Source organism: Electrophorus electricus, chromosome 3, assembly GCF_013358815.1.
Source record: "Electrophorus electricus isolate fEleEle1 chromosome 3, fEleEle1.pri, whole genome shotgun sequence".
Lineage (NCBI taxonomy): Eukaryota > Metazoa > Chordata > Actinopteri > Gymnotiformes > Gymnotidae > Electrophorus > Electrophorus electricus.
Window position 1 is genome coordinate 27,240,754 of NC_049537.1, and position 17,703 is coordinate 27,258,456.

The window sequence follows — 17,703 nt, forward strand, 5'->3', positions numbered from 1 at the left end:
TTGCAACTTGCTTTTCTCAGAATGTTCCTTTGTGCAAGTTGAAACTCCATGACATTTTGCATAAACCCATGGCACAAAACAGCAAGATCTGCAATTATTTGCTGATTAGTCAGACCAATAGATGATCCACTGTTTTAGCTGGCTAATTTTATCTTCATTTTCTTGCAGACCTTCTAATAGTTCTCATGATGGTTCAGAGGAAATAACTGCTGTCATGCAACCTAAAATTACACCTCTCTGGTGGCTTTTAATGTAATTGCATCATATTTGCACAAATGTTTGCTTGAATGTTAAGCCTTCTTGATGTGGAGCTTAATCTAATAGAGCTACAGTTAAAAGCTTGGTGTAGTTTTCTGCATTTAGTTTTGTTTGACAAAGCACGTGTTGCCTAATTTTAGTATCTATAATGCTTCACAGTCTCTGGAGAGGAATGTACAGTTTTGTATATAATAAGGCATGATGAAATCCTTGTCATTTGAACAGCTACACTAAACACACAAGGCCCTCTTAAGTGACATTACACTTTGCTGTTAGAAACTTTAATTAATCCAGTCCTTGAATGACAGAGTATAACTGCCTATGCTTCAAAAGATGAACTGCAACGTCTGTGACTCCTATTAGACTGGAAATGTCTGGTATGTTCTTCACCATGGGTGCTTTTTCAGCCTGAGATTTCCCATCTGCTTCAATAACCCTGTGGGTTTATTGCGCAAGTTTACCCTTGTCTAGTTTGCAGACCAGCCTGAATCATCATAGACCTTCTTTTTACAAGTGTTTGCTAGTATATTTTAACTTGCATTCTTCATTTCACTGACTGTGTTCAATACATGGATCTTCTAAAGTACATGAGTGTAACCAAAAAAATTGTATTGGTTTGAAACGAGTGAAGTAAGGCATCCTAATGTAACATTTAAGCTGCAACAGAGTGATTTTATCTACCTGGGTGGTTCACACAAGCAGAGCCTTTGTGTTGGAAATGCTGTGCTATCTATTAGCCCACATTCTTTTTATTTAATGACTGTCAAAAGATTTGTGAGTGACGGACATCCAGGTTAGCTACTGCTAAGTGTCATGTTGTGCTTTTAAACCAGTTCTGGGAAAGTAAAATATTGGCTATTCTTAATAAGAAAATGTAATGTAAAAAAAAAAAAAACCACATTAGAAGGTTTTCAGTGTTTTGAAAGCAATATCACGATCGCCTTTTAATTATTTAATCAAAATGACAGTTTGGCAGATAGCACATTTGACTGTTTTGGCGCATGCATTAATAATACTCTTTGAGTGAATGAGTCTTTCTTAGCCATTTATAAAGGCAGCCAGCACTACTGAGCATCTAGTTCTAAACTGAGCATAGCTTTACCCTTGTAGAAATACAGAGCTAATGCAAAGACAATGCCCTGAAAGGGTGACAGTCTTGCTTGGGCTTGGATCAAATGTGCCAGCATGAACTTAAGGCTTAGAAAAAAATGTCAAATATGACATTATTCGCCAAACTGTTGGTGTTTTCCTTAAAGGTACTGAAAATGGGAAGTCAGGACAGGGCTTGTCAGGAATGCCTTTCAAAATAAATGGTGCTTACTCCAGCCCAGATTCCTGCTTCTGCACAGCCGAGGCACAAGAGACACTGGTGTAGGGCTCTGTGATATATGTTCTCTGCTAGCCTCTTTAGAAAGGATAGTTCTGGGAGCGTATTCCTGTAAAGTTGCAGTCCCTCAGAAATTGAAGTCACCTGACTTGGAGCAGTGGCAGAAACGAAGAAAATTCCTTTCATTCCTGAAAATATCCTCCCCCAACACAAGGCATGTGGAGGCGCTCTCCCCTTCCCCCTCCTTCCTCTGCTCCGCCTGTAGGCGCTGGCCTGCAGGCGTGACACAGATTAGTTGTCCGGCTTCTACTACGCTTCTCTTGGAGTGCCAGGTCCACACGGCCTAGACCTACCACATGGAGTGTTTCTTAACATACCTTGATGGACTGGTTACTAAATGTTTTAGTAATATGCTGTATAGAGACACTAAATTTACCCTTTGGGATATGTAGTTTTTCCCATCCAAAGGCACAAAGTATTGTGGAACTTAACTGTTTTTCTTAGAAGTGTTTCAAGGCTATGATTGGTGGAAGGTACAGGGAGGGCATAGGTTTTGCCTCTTCAAGCCCATTCTAGTGTGCATATTTCAATCTTTCAGGCCTGTACAGGCTCAATTGAATGTGCTTTCTGATCCCTAAGAGTTTTGACGCTCATGGTAGTCACAGAGTGGTTTTTGTCTCCTTATTATGGGTTTTGCACGCCCTATAAAAACTTGTTGTGCGATTAGCATGAACTTGTATGCTTATTATAGATATCTTATTGGATATTTTGTATGTCTTATTTAGATCCATGCATATCATTTGCCTCTGAATATTGTTTATAGTTTTTCATGTGAGATCATTAAGAGAGACAATAATGTGATTTTATGGTTGCGTTTTTGCATCTTAAAAATCTTTCTTGCTTAGGCCTTGCCATAAATTCCTGCCATTTGAGTGGAGCATTGGGGATATAAGCACGACTGAGGAACGAAAGCAGCACAGGCCATGACCTTGACACAAGCTGTGTTCTCCATTGAGAAATGTCACTGACCCCTTCATGCCTTTGGTGATTGTTCTCATTGGCCTGTGTGGTGGGCCACAGCAGATGTTTTCCTGGGCTGTCTGTGAGGGCTCCTTTTTTCCATTATACTGCTACAGGATGAAGGGATGGTGGTAGGAAGAGTAGTCCAGCTACTCTGTAACGTCTAGTAAAGGGTACGGTTTTTATAGGATCTGAAGAAAGGCAGCAGTTAAGTGTCAATTTTTCACTGTACAAATACATATAATTCTGTACTATATGTACTATGTTTAGACCTGAAAACGACTATAAAGCCATTACATTGCTTTTAAACATACTAAAACTAAACTACTGTGTGTGTGTGAGTGTGTTAGTTGAAATGTTACATTAGGGAGAGTCCAATTATAGATTCATAAAAGGCTATGATCACATGCTGGCTAAGTCAGTACATAGCTCTCATTTGTCTGCAAATTACACTTTGTGTCAGGATGTGCTGAGGTTTATTCTGATTACTGTTAGGGTCATCTGTTTCTTCCAGAAAAGGAAGCTACATTTAATATGAGGAAGAGAAGTGATTTGAACTGTTTAAGCATCTGTGGTGAGGCAACCTGCATTGCCCAGGCAGCTGATGCTATTGTGGGTCAGACCTCTGGCTGTAGTCATGCCCCACGTGTCAACCTTTAGTAATGATAAGATGGTTAGATTTGAGAACACAGCATGAAGGTAGTTTAAAGCAGGCAGATTCTTGCTTATCATACATACTTTAACACAAAATAGTTTAAACTGTTTATCTTAGATATGAAAGCCCTAAAAGTCTTTGTGGATGAGAAACAATGAATTAAGATCTTTTCCAGCTGGTGTGGTTGTTGAGGTAAATTACACTGCAGTGTAATGTATTAATGTTTTGTCTATGACATAGCAGTTTACTATAACCCATTTATAACCCACTCAAAAAGGAGCTCTGCCTTCAAATTTTTTGTTAGCCTCAGCAATTTTAGAACCAAATATCAAGATCTACTTAAATGTGGTTACACTTGGATTGAAAGTAAACAGTAATACCATAATTCACTCATGAATTGCTTAGTGATGCACTTAGAAAATGGCCACCACAGCCCTTGTGGATCTAATGTAAGTAGTCTGCATGTTGAAAAACTCCAGAAATTTCTAACAGGCTTTTATTGTCTGCCTGAATTTTGTGATTTCCTACACAGTCACAGCCTGTACATGTAGGTAAGGGTTAGCTGAGCATTCATGACACTCATGGCAAAATGCTTTTTAGGAGAGCCTCTGTGTCCTGTGACAGAAGAGACGAGCCTACCTCCGACTCCTCTTGCCCCGGGATGGCTTAGTCATTCCTCAGCCTACACACCAGCAACGTTATCCAATTTCCCATACAGAGCCCTCCAGGAAATACCTGGGAGCTGAGGATCGCTACTTGTCTTCTGTACCAGCACCACAACTCTGCCTCTCGCCACACACTGGACCTACCCATTCCTCTGTCCCCGCTCCTGCCTCTGCCAAAGCTCAGAGAAGCAGGGCAGGCCTCCAGCCTCGGGCCCACTGAGCTGCCCGTCAGACAGCCGGCCCAGCAGGGAGCTGCCGGTAAATGGCTTGTGTGGTGGGGGCTGGGGCAGCATGGCAGCTGGTTCAGGATAATAGATTAACCCTGGGCGGGGTCCTGATGCTTTTACCTCCTGTTAGCAGCCAAGTCACCCCCTCCCTCGTGCCCTACCAGCCTAAGTGCATACAGCAGGCTCCACGCACCATCCTTCTCGCACGGATGTCCCTATCAATGTTTAATAAGCCATTTTGTGCCTGTCAGCGCTATTTAATGCCAGAGCATATCATGTGGGCCTGCTTTATTGCAATTGTAGGGCTGTATTGCTCTGTGCTTTCGTAGTATTAAGTTATAATGGTCACAGTTCACATGTCTTGCTCATTGCTATATTGACTGGTAGTCATCTGCACCTTTATGTCAGTTATGAGGCTGTTAAAGGAAATTGTTTTTAAATACTTCACATACACTTTTGCCCATTTAATTTACCTAGCTATAGTTTCATCACAATGTCCTCCCCAAGCGATGGCTTTTATGAACTTGATCTCATAAGAATACACTGTAATTGCTGTCTAGCCCTGATCCTTCGCATGATATTTGTTTCATTAGGAGTTTAGGAGTAAAATGCCCAGGGAGTTTTTTTCCTTGCCACTGTTGCCACTGGCTTGCTCATTAAGGATCTGCAGCCAAACATTTGGAAAACTGCTTTGTGACATGTTGTTAAAAGCACTATATAAATACATTTGAATTTGAATTGGAGGGCAGACTTTTTCTGTCATTGCAACTTCCCCCCTGAGGAGTGTTTTGATCATTCTGTAACTGCCATTCAGTTGTAGCGCAATGCCTGGCAGGGGCGTGCCAGCTTTAAGTGCACGTTAATTAGGCGCGGTGCTTCTCAGAAGCTTAGTAACCCCACCTTAGGGTAGGGACCTGAGTGGGCCACTCCCATACCTCACCACTAGTTCGAGCTTATGCTCGTGCTGTCACAGAACCAGAGAACGCAGAGCACGTATAATGGGACCAGTGCCAAGATAGTTAAGCAGTGAGGGTTGGAGACGGTCAGCTCATATGTTGGAGAATCGAACATGGCCCCTGATCTTCTGCTCCTGGGCTTTTCCAACAAGGTCGTGCTCCCATGCACTCAAGGCCTGATCAGGCTAAGCATAGCTGGCAGGTAGGACTGGTTTGGTGTTGAGCTGTCAGGGCAGGCTCCCATGTTTTCCCCTCTGTCTGAGGGGAGAATGGTAGTGCAAATGCTCCACCTCCTGTTGTGTGGAGAAGAGGAAATTACTTCCAGCATTTGCAGGTGTAGTCCTTTATTAATTGTTCCTCGGGTTCCTTTACTGACATTTCTTTCCTTTGGATTCTCATGGAAGTACTTTACCATTGTTGGAGTATGAAACGTACAGAAGGAGGAGTGTGTACCAGCTGTTTGATAAAGAGAGACGTCTGCCATGGATTGCCCAGTAAAACATTACTTGTGCAAAACTGTATACGAGGTCAGCCATTGGCAGGCCAAATGTGGGGGCGGGTTTTTGGTCAAGGTTGCTTAGCACACACAACAGATATGCAGCCCAATTGATCTGGAGGTGTTTGCGTTAAGTATGCTGTGATTGACTGGTGATTACTGATGACTGTGTTTTGGTTTCTCTGATTTGCATTTAAATGGCAATTCCTTAATTAAGCAGACGATCCAAATTTTTTTAAAGATTGTTCTTTCATCGTAATTATTGCCATGCCTGATCCCAAGTAAGCACCAGTTTTGGCAGCTGAAATGTGTCCTAGCTGTTTATGAGGAACACTTGAGCATGAACCTTTAGGGCTGTGCTCCCTGCCTCACACCCCGAGGGTACTGGCTGAACCCTCAGGTCTGTCTCACACTGCCAAAGACAGGCACATGCTTGGAATTCGAAAGGAATGTTTCATGAATAACATACTATTATCATTAGTGTGAGATGTATATGTTCCTTTTGTGAAGATTTTATTTATATTAAAGTGGAGTACAGAAATGAACTATTTTATGGCTACTTTTTGTAAATCAGGACAGTGTGCTATGAAAAAGGTTTACTGTTTGCCCTCTGTGCTTGCTCATTAGATTTTTAACAGTTTTGGAGAATCCCATTCAGCAAATAAATAAAACATGCATTACTAAGAAGAAGCAACATATAGAAGAGCTCTGGAGCTCAACATGGTCCTAGTGCTCATGGGGTTAGTACACTGCTGGATGTTACAGTGCAGATGGTCTTTATAGACCTCTGCAAGATGGCCACTGTCTTCTAGAGAATAACAGAGGTTCTTGTGATCCTTTTTGCATATTTGATGAATTCTCTTGAAATCAATTGGTGATTGGTGTGATGTTAAAAAAAAATTGTTTATGTATTTATTTATTAAAGAAGGTTCTAGAAATATTAATTTACCACATACTTTAACTGTGCAGTATTAAATATTATTTTAATGATCCTTACACATTCTCCCATTTTAGTGTGTCTTTTATATGCCTTTGTATGTCTCTTTTTTTTCTCCTTGCTGTCCTGTTATTGTTTGTGCTCTGTGACCACTAGCTGACACAAGCTCTTTTGGGACACTTGTGGCCATTGCCTTGCCCATAAACATTGTTTCAGCGCCAGCCATGGTGAGTGCCCTTGGTGCCCAAGGTTCTGACCCAGCGCTGATAGAAGAACAGTGTGGACCGTGTTGGCCGAGCTGACCATTTCCTCATCCCAAATGCCAGCTGTGCACAAAGCAGCCCTTCTCATTTCTCTGGTTTGCTAGTCTTAACTTGGCCACGTATGTATTTCACAGTACTGCTGTATTTTAAAGAGTGGGTGTGTCGGGCAGAACATTGAGCGCCATTCTCCTTTCTCTCTGTTCATCCATTTAGTGGCTCTGCTGTAATGGCCATCTCCCATCGCTGGCAGAAACTCATTTCAGACGGGCTTGCTGTTTGATTATATCTGCTTCTCCAATACTGCATTCACTGCCGACCAAATTGGTAGGAACAGACTTGTGTCCAGTCACTGGGGCAGGCTGAGGCAGAAAGATTACCCTTTTAGCACGGGAGGTTTGTCCTTAGCCTGACAGCCAAGGTAAATGGTGGTTCTCTCCTCAGCATTTATCCTGCATTAGGGAAAGGCATGGACACTGAACAGTTTAAAATTCTACAAACGTTGTTAATGTAATGATTAAAAAAATGAAACAACATAAGGGGTCTTGAACCATTACTTTATTCACATGAACACCTAATTAGGTTTGCCTAGCCATGAAAATCTAGCACCTAGTTCAGTGTTAAATGGATCGTGACCCATCACCCATGTTAAATAGTGTGGCATTTTGATTGTAAATGAGCCGTGGTCAATACTTGCAATGATTCGCAGCCTTTTGACCTTATGAGCAAAGGCTGTGTTATACCAAAGCAGCCCGTCCTGAGCACGGTCATTGGGCAGGCTAATGTGGGTCAGACCATGTATGAATAATGGAACAGTCCAGGTGACTGAGGCGAGGAGAGTGTCTGCTGTGCCAAGGGGAAGGCAAGAGAAATCTTTTCCATCCGAGGATGTTTGATTTGCTGTCCTTTTAGTCTGTTCATCCTCCGTACTCTGTGCACTTAAACACTGCTGGTCTCTGTCACCTTGAGGGCACTGCTTCCAGTAAAGAGGGGTCTTCACAGCTTAACACTTGACAAGCCTACACAGACTTCATCACTTTAGAGAAGAGAGAGAGGGAGTGTTTCAGAATGAAATCAATAGAAATCTTTTCAGCTGTCCATACATACAGACCCATACATATTAAGTCCCTTTTCATCTTTCTGGAGCACCGTTCGCATGACCCGGTTTCAGTCACAAGGGTTCGCTGTTTCTGATCACTTTTGTTTTTAAGTGTGTGTGTGTGTGTGTGTGTGTGTGTTTGTGTTTGAGTTTGATTCGCATTTTCAGCTTAGTTGCTAACGTTCCGAGCCTCAGTGTTGTCTTCACGTCCTGTTGAGTATGTACCGCACGTGCCCTGGCGTGATCCCGCGCTCCAGCCTGGCTGAGTGGGGCGCTGTTTCTGAGAGGCCGGAACGGCTGCAGCTGCCGTGACAAAAAATGAACCGCCGGGCTCCCGTGAGTGGCACGTGCTCAAGACAAGGTCACACAGCTCTGGTGTCGCGCCTTCGCACAGTGATTATTACTCTTGCGGCTGCTGGCTGCCACATTTCTCTGAAGTCTGTCCCCCGTGCAGCCTGGGCAGCTGGTGCTCTCATTTCAGACTGTATTCCTAATGGCTCCGATTGTGGGTGGTGGGAGTTTGCTGTAATTGAGAGGACAGGGCTCGGGCAAATAAAACAAATGCAGTGTTATTCAGGCTGAGAGGATTATCAGATTAAACATATGAAACCCCCCAGCAGTACTGAATATGAAGGCCTAGCCTTTGTCCTCAGAGAGGGGGGTGTTCACATTTTGCTCCTCCCCCAGTGTCTTTGTGTCATTGTCTCTTGATTGATTAGACATCGAAGAGCACAACAACAGCTGGTGATTGTGAATCACACGCACAAAAAAAGTGGCTGTTGCCAAGTTTGGACATGCCAGGTACTGTTCAGTAGTTAAGTGGGTTTTTTTTAATTTCTGTCTCTGTGCCATTGGCGTGGTGGCATGCTGCCCGGGCCCGGCGCCACCCGTGGCTGGTGCCCATGGGCTCCTTGGGTGGCCGTGGTCTGTGCAGCATGACTTGCTTCCAGTGTCCTGCTCTTCGCACAGAGCTGTGGAAGCAACAAGGTGTGGAGCATTAGTCATCATGTAAGGATGCGTCGCTATAAGAGTCTGTGTCTGGTGGCCGTAATCCTAGATTGTCTGTCTAACCCTCTGTGCTGATACGAATGCATTCTGTTTTGATTACGTTAGGTTTTTATAGCGTCTCTGTGTAAATATGGGCGGTGGAAATGAAGTAGTGTGGTGCTTTAAAAAGTAGTATAGTTTTCCTGTAAATAACAGAAATGGTAGTGTGCTTGGGGGTGATTCAGATGAGCGTTGTGCATGCAGTCAAACATCGCCCAGTGGTCTACCTCTCTAAATATGACTCTAGGTACACGGCCCCTGCGTCAGATCTGCTCACAAAAATGGATAAAGTCAGTCACACCCACCTCCAAAGGGTCAAGCCTGTCGGGCCTGGCTTGGCGATTAAAGCCTTAACGACAGTGAACGGCCTTTGTACGCGAGATGCACGTGTGCTCGTATGGTGAGGGCTCTGGTTGGCTTAGGGCTGCCAGGTCCCCTGCTGCCTCTCGTAAAAGAGCAGGGAGGAACACGGAGAGATGGGATGAAGTCCACATTGTTTGGCTTCCTTACTCTGGATAGTTTTTTGATGGACCTCATAAGAACTCCAAACATTCTGTTTGAATTCATGTTCCATGCACCCTCTTTTTTATTTCTGAATGAAGCGATTCCAACCATTATTGCTATGGACATTAAGATTGCTTGTGTTAAGCTTTTATTTGGAGTCTTAAGGACAATGCAGTGAGAGTATAATGAGAGTCCACAGCACATCTGAATAAAAAAATTGTGTAGCATGTTACGATATTTTCAAGTGGTGGCGTACAACTTGGCAAACTGGTTGTGTACATCTTTGCAAACAATTTGTGCTGTTATTTGAAAAATAGCATGTTTACTGATTTGATGTGGTGATTACTATATTATCTCTCTCTCTCTCTCGCTCTCTCGTTTGCTCTCTCTGCAGTGAAGCCGTTCACCACCACAGTGAAGGAGATGCGTCTTCACCGGGATGACTTCGAGATGCTCAAAGTTATAGGCAGGGGTGCTTTTGGAGAGGTGAGTCGAACTGAGTTCTCCCCCATGCAGCCCATGCCCAGAGCCACACGCCTCTCCAGCCAGACCGCTTCCGAAGAGCAGGAAACCTCTGAAAGTCTGAAAATGCTCTCTCCCCTCACAGCACGGCCCTGCCTCACAAGGTTTTGGTGTTCCCAAGTTTTTTCATGAGCCATGTCAAAATTCTGCTGCATCAAGTTCATTAGACAGTGCCAACATATCCAATGAAAACTGCATTATCGGCAAAGCGGCAAATGGCTTAACTCTCCCTCAAGCCCCTTATCTGCAGGCCCAAGCTCGTTCCTTCCTCTCCACCTCCTTCCCCTTCGTTCTTGCTCCCCGGGGGCCCGGCCTCACGTTGCTGTTTTGGGCCGGGGCAGATCTGGGTGTTGGAGATGGATCATTTGTTTTAACTGTGGAATGTGCTGCTCAAGTGCCTTCCGTGCTGGCCCAGCCCGGCCTGGCCCGCTCAGTCCACGCACGCAGCGGACGCACACGCTCTCTGCGCTTTGATTCGTGGATGCATAGACCAGTCTAACGCACTACCCTTCTCTCAGATTACCCCTTCTGTGTCTTGTGTATTTTCCTACCTTTTGTGCAAATATTCTTTAAAAAAGAAAACATAGAGAAATAGATTAGATTCAATATAGATTTAAAGTTGCCTTGTGGTAAGTCAATTAATTTCCCAGTTTTTCTTGCAACACAGTTGTACTTCGGTGATCTGGTGATGGTATTAATTTTAAAACTAAAGCTCAGAACTCGTTATCCCAATTCATGGGGCTAACATGGTTAACAGGAAAGGAATTGCTTTCCTTACATAAAAAACTCCTGTGCTCCCACTGTTGAGTTGAATTACGTTTCTTTAAACACTTGTCCAGGGGAACAGTAGCCTCAGTCTGGATGGAGCAGGGTGGTGGAGCATGCAGTGGATGGGGATTTTATTGCTGGGCATCATGCCTGCTATGTGTTGCAGTATATATTGGTGGAGCTTGATGTAATCATTGTTTGCTGTTATCAGGTCTCACAGATGTTTCATGCATGGAATCCTCTTATACGAACATACCCCATTGTCGTATGTGTGTCTGTGTGTGTCGTGTTTGAGGGGTAGAGGATAGTGGAGGTTTGTTGATTCAGAACACTAAGCACCCCATTTTACAATGCAGGAAGGAATGCCAGTAGTGACAGGAAGCGGGGCAGGACGCCAAAGCTTCCCGGAAAGCATCCGGAAATCGAGACCGTCTCATAGGAGATACTCTTACAAAAATAGTGTTTCCCTTCATACACTATGTAAAGTCTGCGTAGGATTCACGCCAACAACTCGACCTCCTCGGCCGTATGGCCTTTCCCTGCGTTAGGATGTAGTTCATTGGATTTTTAAGAGCCGTGTCTAAGTTTGTTAATAGTAGACATTTATATTACTCTTTACTGCTGGTAGAGTAAATATAATGTAATATGTAATTGTGTATGAGTATCGGTATACTGATGGCAAAAAGAAAATGATTCAAAGACATACAAAAATAGTACCAAAACAGCCAAGGTGTGTTGTTCAGCCAGGATACATAAGCTTTTTGGGTTTTTTGGTTTTTTGGTTTTTTTTTTCCCTGCAAGCTTTTTTTTTCCCTGCAAGCTCTGTTACTTAAAACTGAGTGTGTGTGCATGTGTGTGTGAGGCATCACTTTTGAATGTGGCGCATTGCTTCGTTTGTTCCCACTCCCAGGAGTTTCCTCTAGACCAAACGCTGCAGGATGCATTTCCAGATAAGTCAATGCATTTCCTGTTTATGATTTATGGCCATAGGCCCCCCACCCCACCCTTCATCCCAGTGAATGCCTGCCGTGTGTGTGTGTGTGTGTGTGTGTGTGTGTGTGTGTGTGTGTGTGTGTGTGTGTGTGTGTGTGTGTGTGTGTGTGTGTGTGTGTGTGTGTGTGTGTGTGTGTGTGTGTGTGTGTGTGTGTGTCGGGGGGGCGAGATTGCTGCCTGACCGGCCTTTATGGTACACAAGGTTCCACAGGCAGAGCTGCGCTCTTCAGCAGCTGCCAAAATGTCCACTCCCTCTGCCTCCCCTGAAACCTGTTCTGAATAGCTCCACACTTGAGCCGAGTGAGGAACAGAGAGAGAAATGCAGAGGCTGACTTGCAGAGAGAGAGACTGAAAACAGGCTAGGCCTAACATCCCTAGCAAAACTGAGTAGTGTTTTGCTCCAAGTGTTTGGTTAGCGGCGCAATGAGAAAATATTTGCAGCTTTGTGGAGGTTTGACAAATTTCATGCTAACTTGGATTTCTGAAGGCGAGCTAGAGCCAAGTTATGATTGATTGTGATCTTTCAGGAGCTTTGCCTAACCAGCGTTGCATGACCTGCATTAAAGCCCACAAGTGAAGCTTTAAATTGCCAGGATTGCTGCACTAATGCTTGTGGAGATTTGACTGTTCATTTAGTTTTATTATGGCTTTGTCATGCCTTGTGTAGTTAATCATTTAAATGGCTGACACAATCACTTCCCTTTAAAGGTGGTATTAACACCTGTCAGACAGGCTGAAAGGAGGAGTGGAGCGTATTCCAGTCCTTAGGTAATTTCACAACGCTTGCATTGTGGCTGCTTTGTTCAGTGAATCACTTATCACTACATGATAAGGTTGATGTTCACACTGGGCCCAAACCCCAGCACAGAGATCTCTGCTGTGTGCTCACTGTGTGTGAATGACCCCTAGGACTACTGGTCTTGCGTTCCTTATCTGCTTCTGTGTGCGTGCATTCAGCACAAGTTTCTTTCTTCTCGGTGAAGGCTCATCTGCTTGGCTCCGTACTGCAGAGGTGCCGTATCCCCCTCACTCTTGCATGTGAGCCCGTTCTCTGTGTTGCTCAATGAAGTCTCGAGTCAACTGCAGCGTTTCTGCCCCCAGGCAGTCGAGGCGCGTGCGATCTCGGCCTGACATGAGAGTGCGCCAGTAATTCGTCCAATCATGCGGCGGCATGATGAGACGCTAGGCCCCCCGCCCTTCCTACGCGAGACTCCCCGCCTTTTCCAATCGGGTCAGGCCGACTGCCTGTGTGTGTTGAAATCTGTGTCTAAAAAAGGCGAGATGGAAGGAGACCAAAAGAGACACTCAGGGAGGAGGAATCGAGAGGGTTCAGAGTGTGCCGAGTTGGTTGGTTTTTGTAATGAGGTCACTTATCTGCTGTGCTGAACAGTCTGTCTGATAAGGAGCTTTGTGTTTGATTGAGCCTCTGTTTTAGGCTGGGTTTTATTTAGTGTGTACCTTTCACATACCTTTCCCCTGACTTCTTCTTTACTGTGTTTCAACCTGTTTGGGGGGTGTGTGCACGTATGTTTATTTGCGCGTGAATGTGTTCATCATGGATTCTTTCTGAGTGTTTACCCATGGTGCACAAGTCACAGTTTGCCCTTGCATTCTTTGCTGAGGCAACATTTATGGCTGTGGTCAGGCATGTGAGTGTGTTACCCCACTTGCTGTGGGTAAACACATTCTGTAGTGTCTGCTGAACACTGAGACCGGGTACATAGAAACACCACTGTAAACCAACGTGCAGGACCCTTGCAAACTGCTTGTGAACAGATTGCACCATGGTGGAGGTCAACCCAAACCAATGTTCTTATCAAAAACAAATATCACTATATAACAACATCATCTTCATATTTTGCCAGATATATGCTATGAATTTAGTTTTCAGCGGTGATTCTTGCTTAGCACCAGTTCCTGCTTGTCAGTAATCTGTATCCTTAGCAACCAGTGCTTGTTTGGTTTGTTGATTTCGATTTACCAATATCACCATGCTGTCACCCATAGCATTCATTCCTAATCGCCCTTTGTGACATGCCCTCGTCGTCCAGGCAGGGTGTGTTCCTGTCTCTCGCTCTTGCATTCTGTCTTGTGCTATCGCTGTTTCTCTCTCTCTCTCTCCACCCCAAGCGAATGGTCTTTGTGACATCCCTCCACTCCCTGTCCCTTCCTGTCTTACGCTGAGCTCTCTGGAGAGGAAGACCTTAGTCACCTTTACGCACACTCATTGTGCTGTCCATTTCCTCCGTTTCAAGTCAACTACTGACATTATCTGTCTCCGACATTCCCTGTTCAGAAGCATCAAAATTCAGAATCTCTTTTGAAAGTAGCGCTTTCCCCAAAGGCTGTAGGGAAAAGTAGGGCAACTGTAAATAAAATGAATAAATTACGAAAAAACACGCTGAATGATCTGTTTCACTAAAAACTTTGTTTTTAATTGCATGTTTAATGTGTGCTGCTAATCCTCTTCCGACCCAACTCTTTGTCTAGGTCGCCGTGGTGAAGATGAAAAACACAGAGCGGGTTTATGCCATGAAGATTCTGAACAAATGGGAGATGCTGAAGCGGGCTGAGGTACACCTCCTTCCTCTTGCTCATTCTCACATGCCGCCTTGGTCACTCATGCCGACCTCCTGAACTCGTCCTGACCTTCTCTTGCCCTTTACCACGCTATCTCCTGGAATCCTGCCTTATTATGCGTTTTTGGTCCAGCCTTTAAACTAGCTGATGCCTTCCACTCAGTCCCAAATCGTGCCTCTTGCTGTGGGCCCAGTGAATGGAGTCATACTTGACCAGGGAAGTCTTTGGTGGAGATGGGGGCCATTTGCTTGGTCTGCTCCATTTTGACCCAGTTTCAGTGCAATCAGCTCAGACGTTGGCTGTAGATCTCACCGAGCCCCACGTCAAGAAAGCTTTTCTCTATGTAGCTGGTCACTAATCCCAGCCCAAGCACTACTGCGCCCCAGTCATAATTACATCACCATCGGAAAATAAGGGAACGCCCCAATTCTGAACATTGACAGTGCCTGTGCTTTTTTTAATTGTGAAGGTGACTGAGATTAAACTTACATTGTTCATGAATGGGAGACATCAGGTGCGGTTATGAGTGGTTTAACGTCTACAATAACAGGGAAAGCAGTGGGCTTTAGACGTACGTCTCTGATGATGGCAGTGGAAATTTTCTAAACTCATGCAAGTGTATTTGGAGCAAAGCTGATAAAGTCTCTCAGTGGGTGGAGAGACGGGTGGGAACAGTGACAGCTCTGTGGTCTGTAGCAACGATGCCTTGGTGTCTGTGCAGACGGCCTGTTTCAGAGAGGAGAGGGATGTTCTGGTGAATGGAGACTGCCAGTGGATCACCACCCTGCATTACGCCTTCCAGGATGACAACTACCTGGTAAACATCTCCATCTGTGCTCACAATTATTAGCAATTGCAGTCATGCTTTAACCACTGCAAAAAGCTCTTACATTATCATTTAAGTCGCCACTCTAGTGCAGCTGTTGCCTTCGACAGTGTGATGACCTGCATCTGATACTGACGAATATCACAGTGCTGTGCAAGCCATGATTTATGTATCAAACAAAGTCTTTAGCACGTGTGGTGAGGTGGAGTAAGAGTGTTGTGCTCTGCAGTACCTGGTGATGGACTACTATGTAGGCGGAGATCTGCTGACGCTTCTCAGCAAGTTTGAAGACCGGCTGCCTGAGGACATGGCCAAGTTCTATGTGGCAGAGATGGTGCTTGCCATTCACTCGATCCACCAGCAGCACTATGTGCACAGGTGAGGGGAGTGTGTGTCTGCGCGTGTGTATGTGCATGTGCATGTGCACATGCCTCCCTGTGTGCACACACTTATCTGTGCATGTGCGCCTGTGTGTGCGTGTGAGGTAGAGCGCAAACAAAAGAGAGAATGAGCACTTAAATTTGTGAAAAGGCAGATCAGTTGCTTGTAAAACCGGTTTGCTTGAGCTAAAGACCTTAAAGTCAGGCCCTGTGTCCTGCTCCTGACTGACTGTGTGCATGTATGTATGTATGTATGTATGTATGTATCTATGTGTGTACGCGTGTGTGCGTGCTCATGCGCAGAAATAAATTGGTGCATTTTTGTGCACTCGTATACTTGTCCCTTGCCCACAGAATATCTCTAACACCTCCACCAAAAAATGAAATGACCACAGATGGTGCCGGTGTGTGGAGGCAGAGAGGCCTCTTCCTTGCAGCGCCCCCCAGTGGTGATGGCCTGTTCTCAGCCCCGTTTTCCTGCCTGCTCCGATGGGGCCCGCTTACCATAGCTCACCTCTGACACAGCTAATGCTGTGTTCCTAGAGCTGGAGACAACAGCCAGCCAAAACCAGCCCTTTTTGTGAACTCCTCCTGCTATCACATTTCAGGGCATGACGGGTGGAGCACAAGCGGTCACGGAGGTCTTATTGTACACTGCCATTACAGGATTTCCTGCTGGCAAAATTGTGTGTGTGTGTTTAGGTGTGGATGATGGTGATTGTGCGCATGCGTATGGACACTTTTGTGTGTGTGTGTGCATGCGCGCAGGCATGTACGTCACGAATGTTGACACAATGTTTTCATCCTGGCCCTGTTGTGCCCAGTGTGGAGCCAGCGCTGTGAAACAGAGGGCATAGTGTGTGTGGCCCTGGTCCAGCTGAGAGGCAATGAGAGGTGGAGGGGGTGAACAATGCCAGGCTGTTGAGCGGCACGGGTTGGCATGGACATGCAATCGTGGGGGGGGGCTTGCGTCATCACATGGATGTGCCTTCAAGACTAGATCACCCCTTACAAAGTCAGCTTTAATACAGTAAAGGGAGTTTTAGTGCTGAAAACCTGGTGTCCTTTTCCTGACTTGGGCAGTGGGTCTGCTTTCTGCTGCAGTGGACCTCTTGGTACCTCCCTCTGTCTCATTTTCAGGGACATAAAGCCCGATAACGTGCTGCTCGACATGAACGGCCACATCCGCCTCGCTGACTTCGGTTCCTGCCTGAGGATGATGCAAGATGGCACGGTGAGCGAACTGGCAGCCGCCGCACCCGATCAGAACTTAATATTCCAGGGGTGATCCCATCGTCCCGCCCCCTTTGTTCCTCTAAAGCAAGACCCTGGGGCCTTTCGTCATCCGTTCAGCAGGTGACGTGCGTGTGGGAGTGGCGAATGCGGTCCTGTGGCCTCTTCCTCTGTGCCCCTGACAGTGATGGAGCTGCTTTCGCTCCTTGCTCTGACCCCTGGCGCATCATTTGGGGGTGTTTGTGTGTGCTCGGCTCCTGTCAGCTATCCCAGTTCACAGCTCCGCCATTCATGTTGAATTTGTAACCACAAGCTACGGCCACAAATCACAACCGTAAAAAGCTTTAAAAAAGCTTTAGTACTGTTAACATAGTAACTTTTTAAATACCTCAAGTTTTTTACGCATTTTATCTCCTTTGACTGTTTGCGCTCATGATTAGTTGTTGAGGTTGCGGTTGGATTGTACTAGGGTGATTTGGATTGCATAAACTGTGATTGGATCAGGTTCATAGTTTCTTCTCATACATTATCGCTGTGGTTACAGTGAGATAAGGTTTCGTCACAGCAGGTCACATGATTCTGTCATCACTGGCGTTCTAAGTAAACTCGCGTACGCGTCCCACATTCCTCCGCCTTTCCTCACGCTCTCGTTGGCTCATCGCAGTTGTGCTCTGGCGAACCAACCTCATGAAGACTCATTGTTTATTTTCTTAAAGCACAAACGCGAGGAAGGCTTGTGTTTCCCAGCTAACTGTAATGTACGTGTTTGCCTATCAAGCCTGAGGCAGAGTGACTGTAGCATAACACCACGGGCAGAAGGCTGGCAGCAGGCCACGCAGAGAGGTGAGAGGACAGGCAGAATCAGCCCCACCACACACACCCAAACAACCCCCTTAACCAGGCCTGGAGCAGGCCGCTCGTGCGGGGCGGTGTCGGGCACGCATGCACAC

The 17,703-nt window shown here is 45.4% G+C and overlaps 1 protein-coding gene across 3 annotated transcripts in view; it reads left to right on the forward strand.

Moving 5' to 3' along the window:
* The window catches only part of cdc42bpb (CDC42 binding protein kinase beta (DMPK-like)), a 42,205-nt gene that overhangs the window by 3,782 nt on the left and 20,720 nt on the right, over positions 1-17,703 (forward strand). For all 3 annotated transcript variants that reach the window (XM_035524208.1, XM_035524207.1, XM_035524206.1), the window contains exons 2-6: positions 9,846-9,937; positions 14,225-14,308; positions 15,036-15,131; positions 15,370-15,518; positions 16,661-16,754. In XM_035524208.1, coding sequence (XP_035380101.1) covers positions 9,846-9,937; positions 14,225-14,308; positions 15,036-15,131; positions 15,370-15,518; positions 16,661-16,754 — 515 coding nt within the window. The remainder of the gene's footprint in view (positions 1-9,845; positions 9,938-14,224; positions 14,309-15,035; positions 15,132-15,369; positions 15,519-16,660; positions 16,755-17,703) is intronic.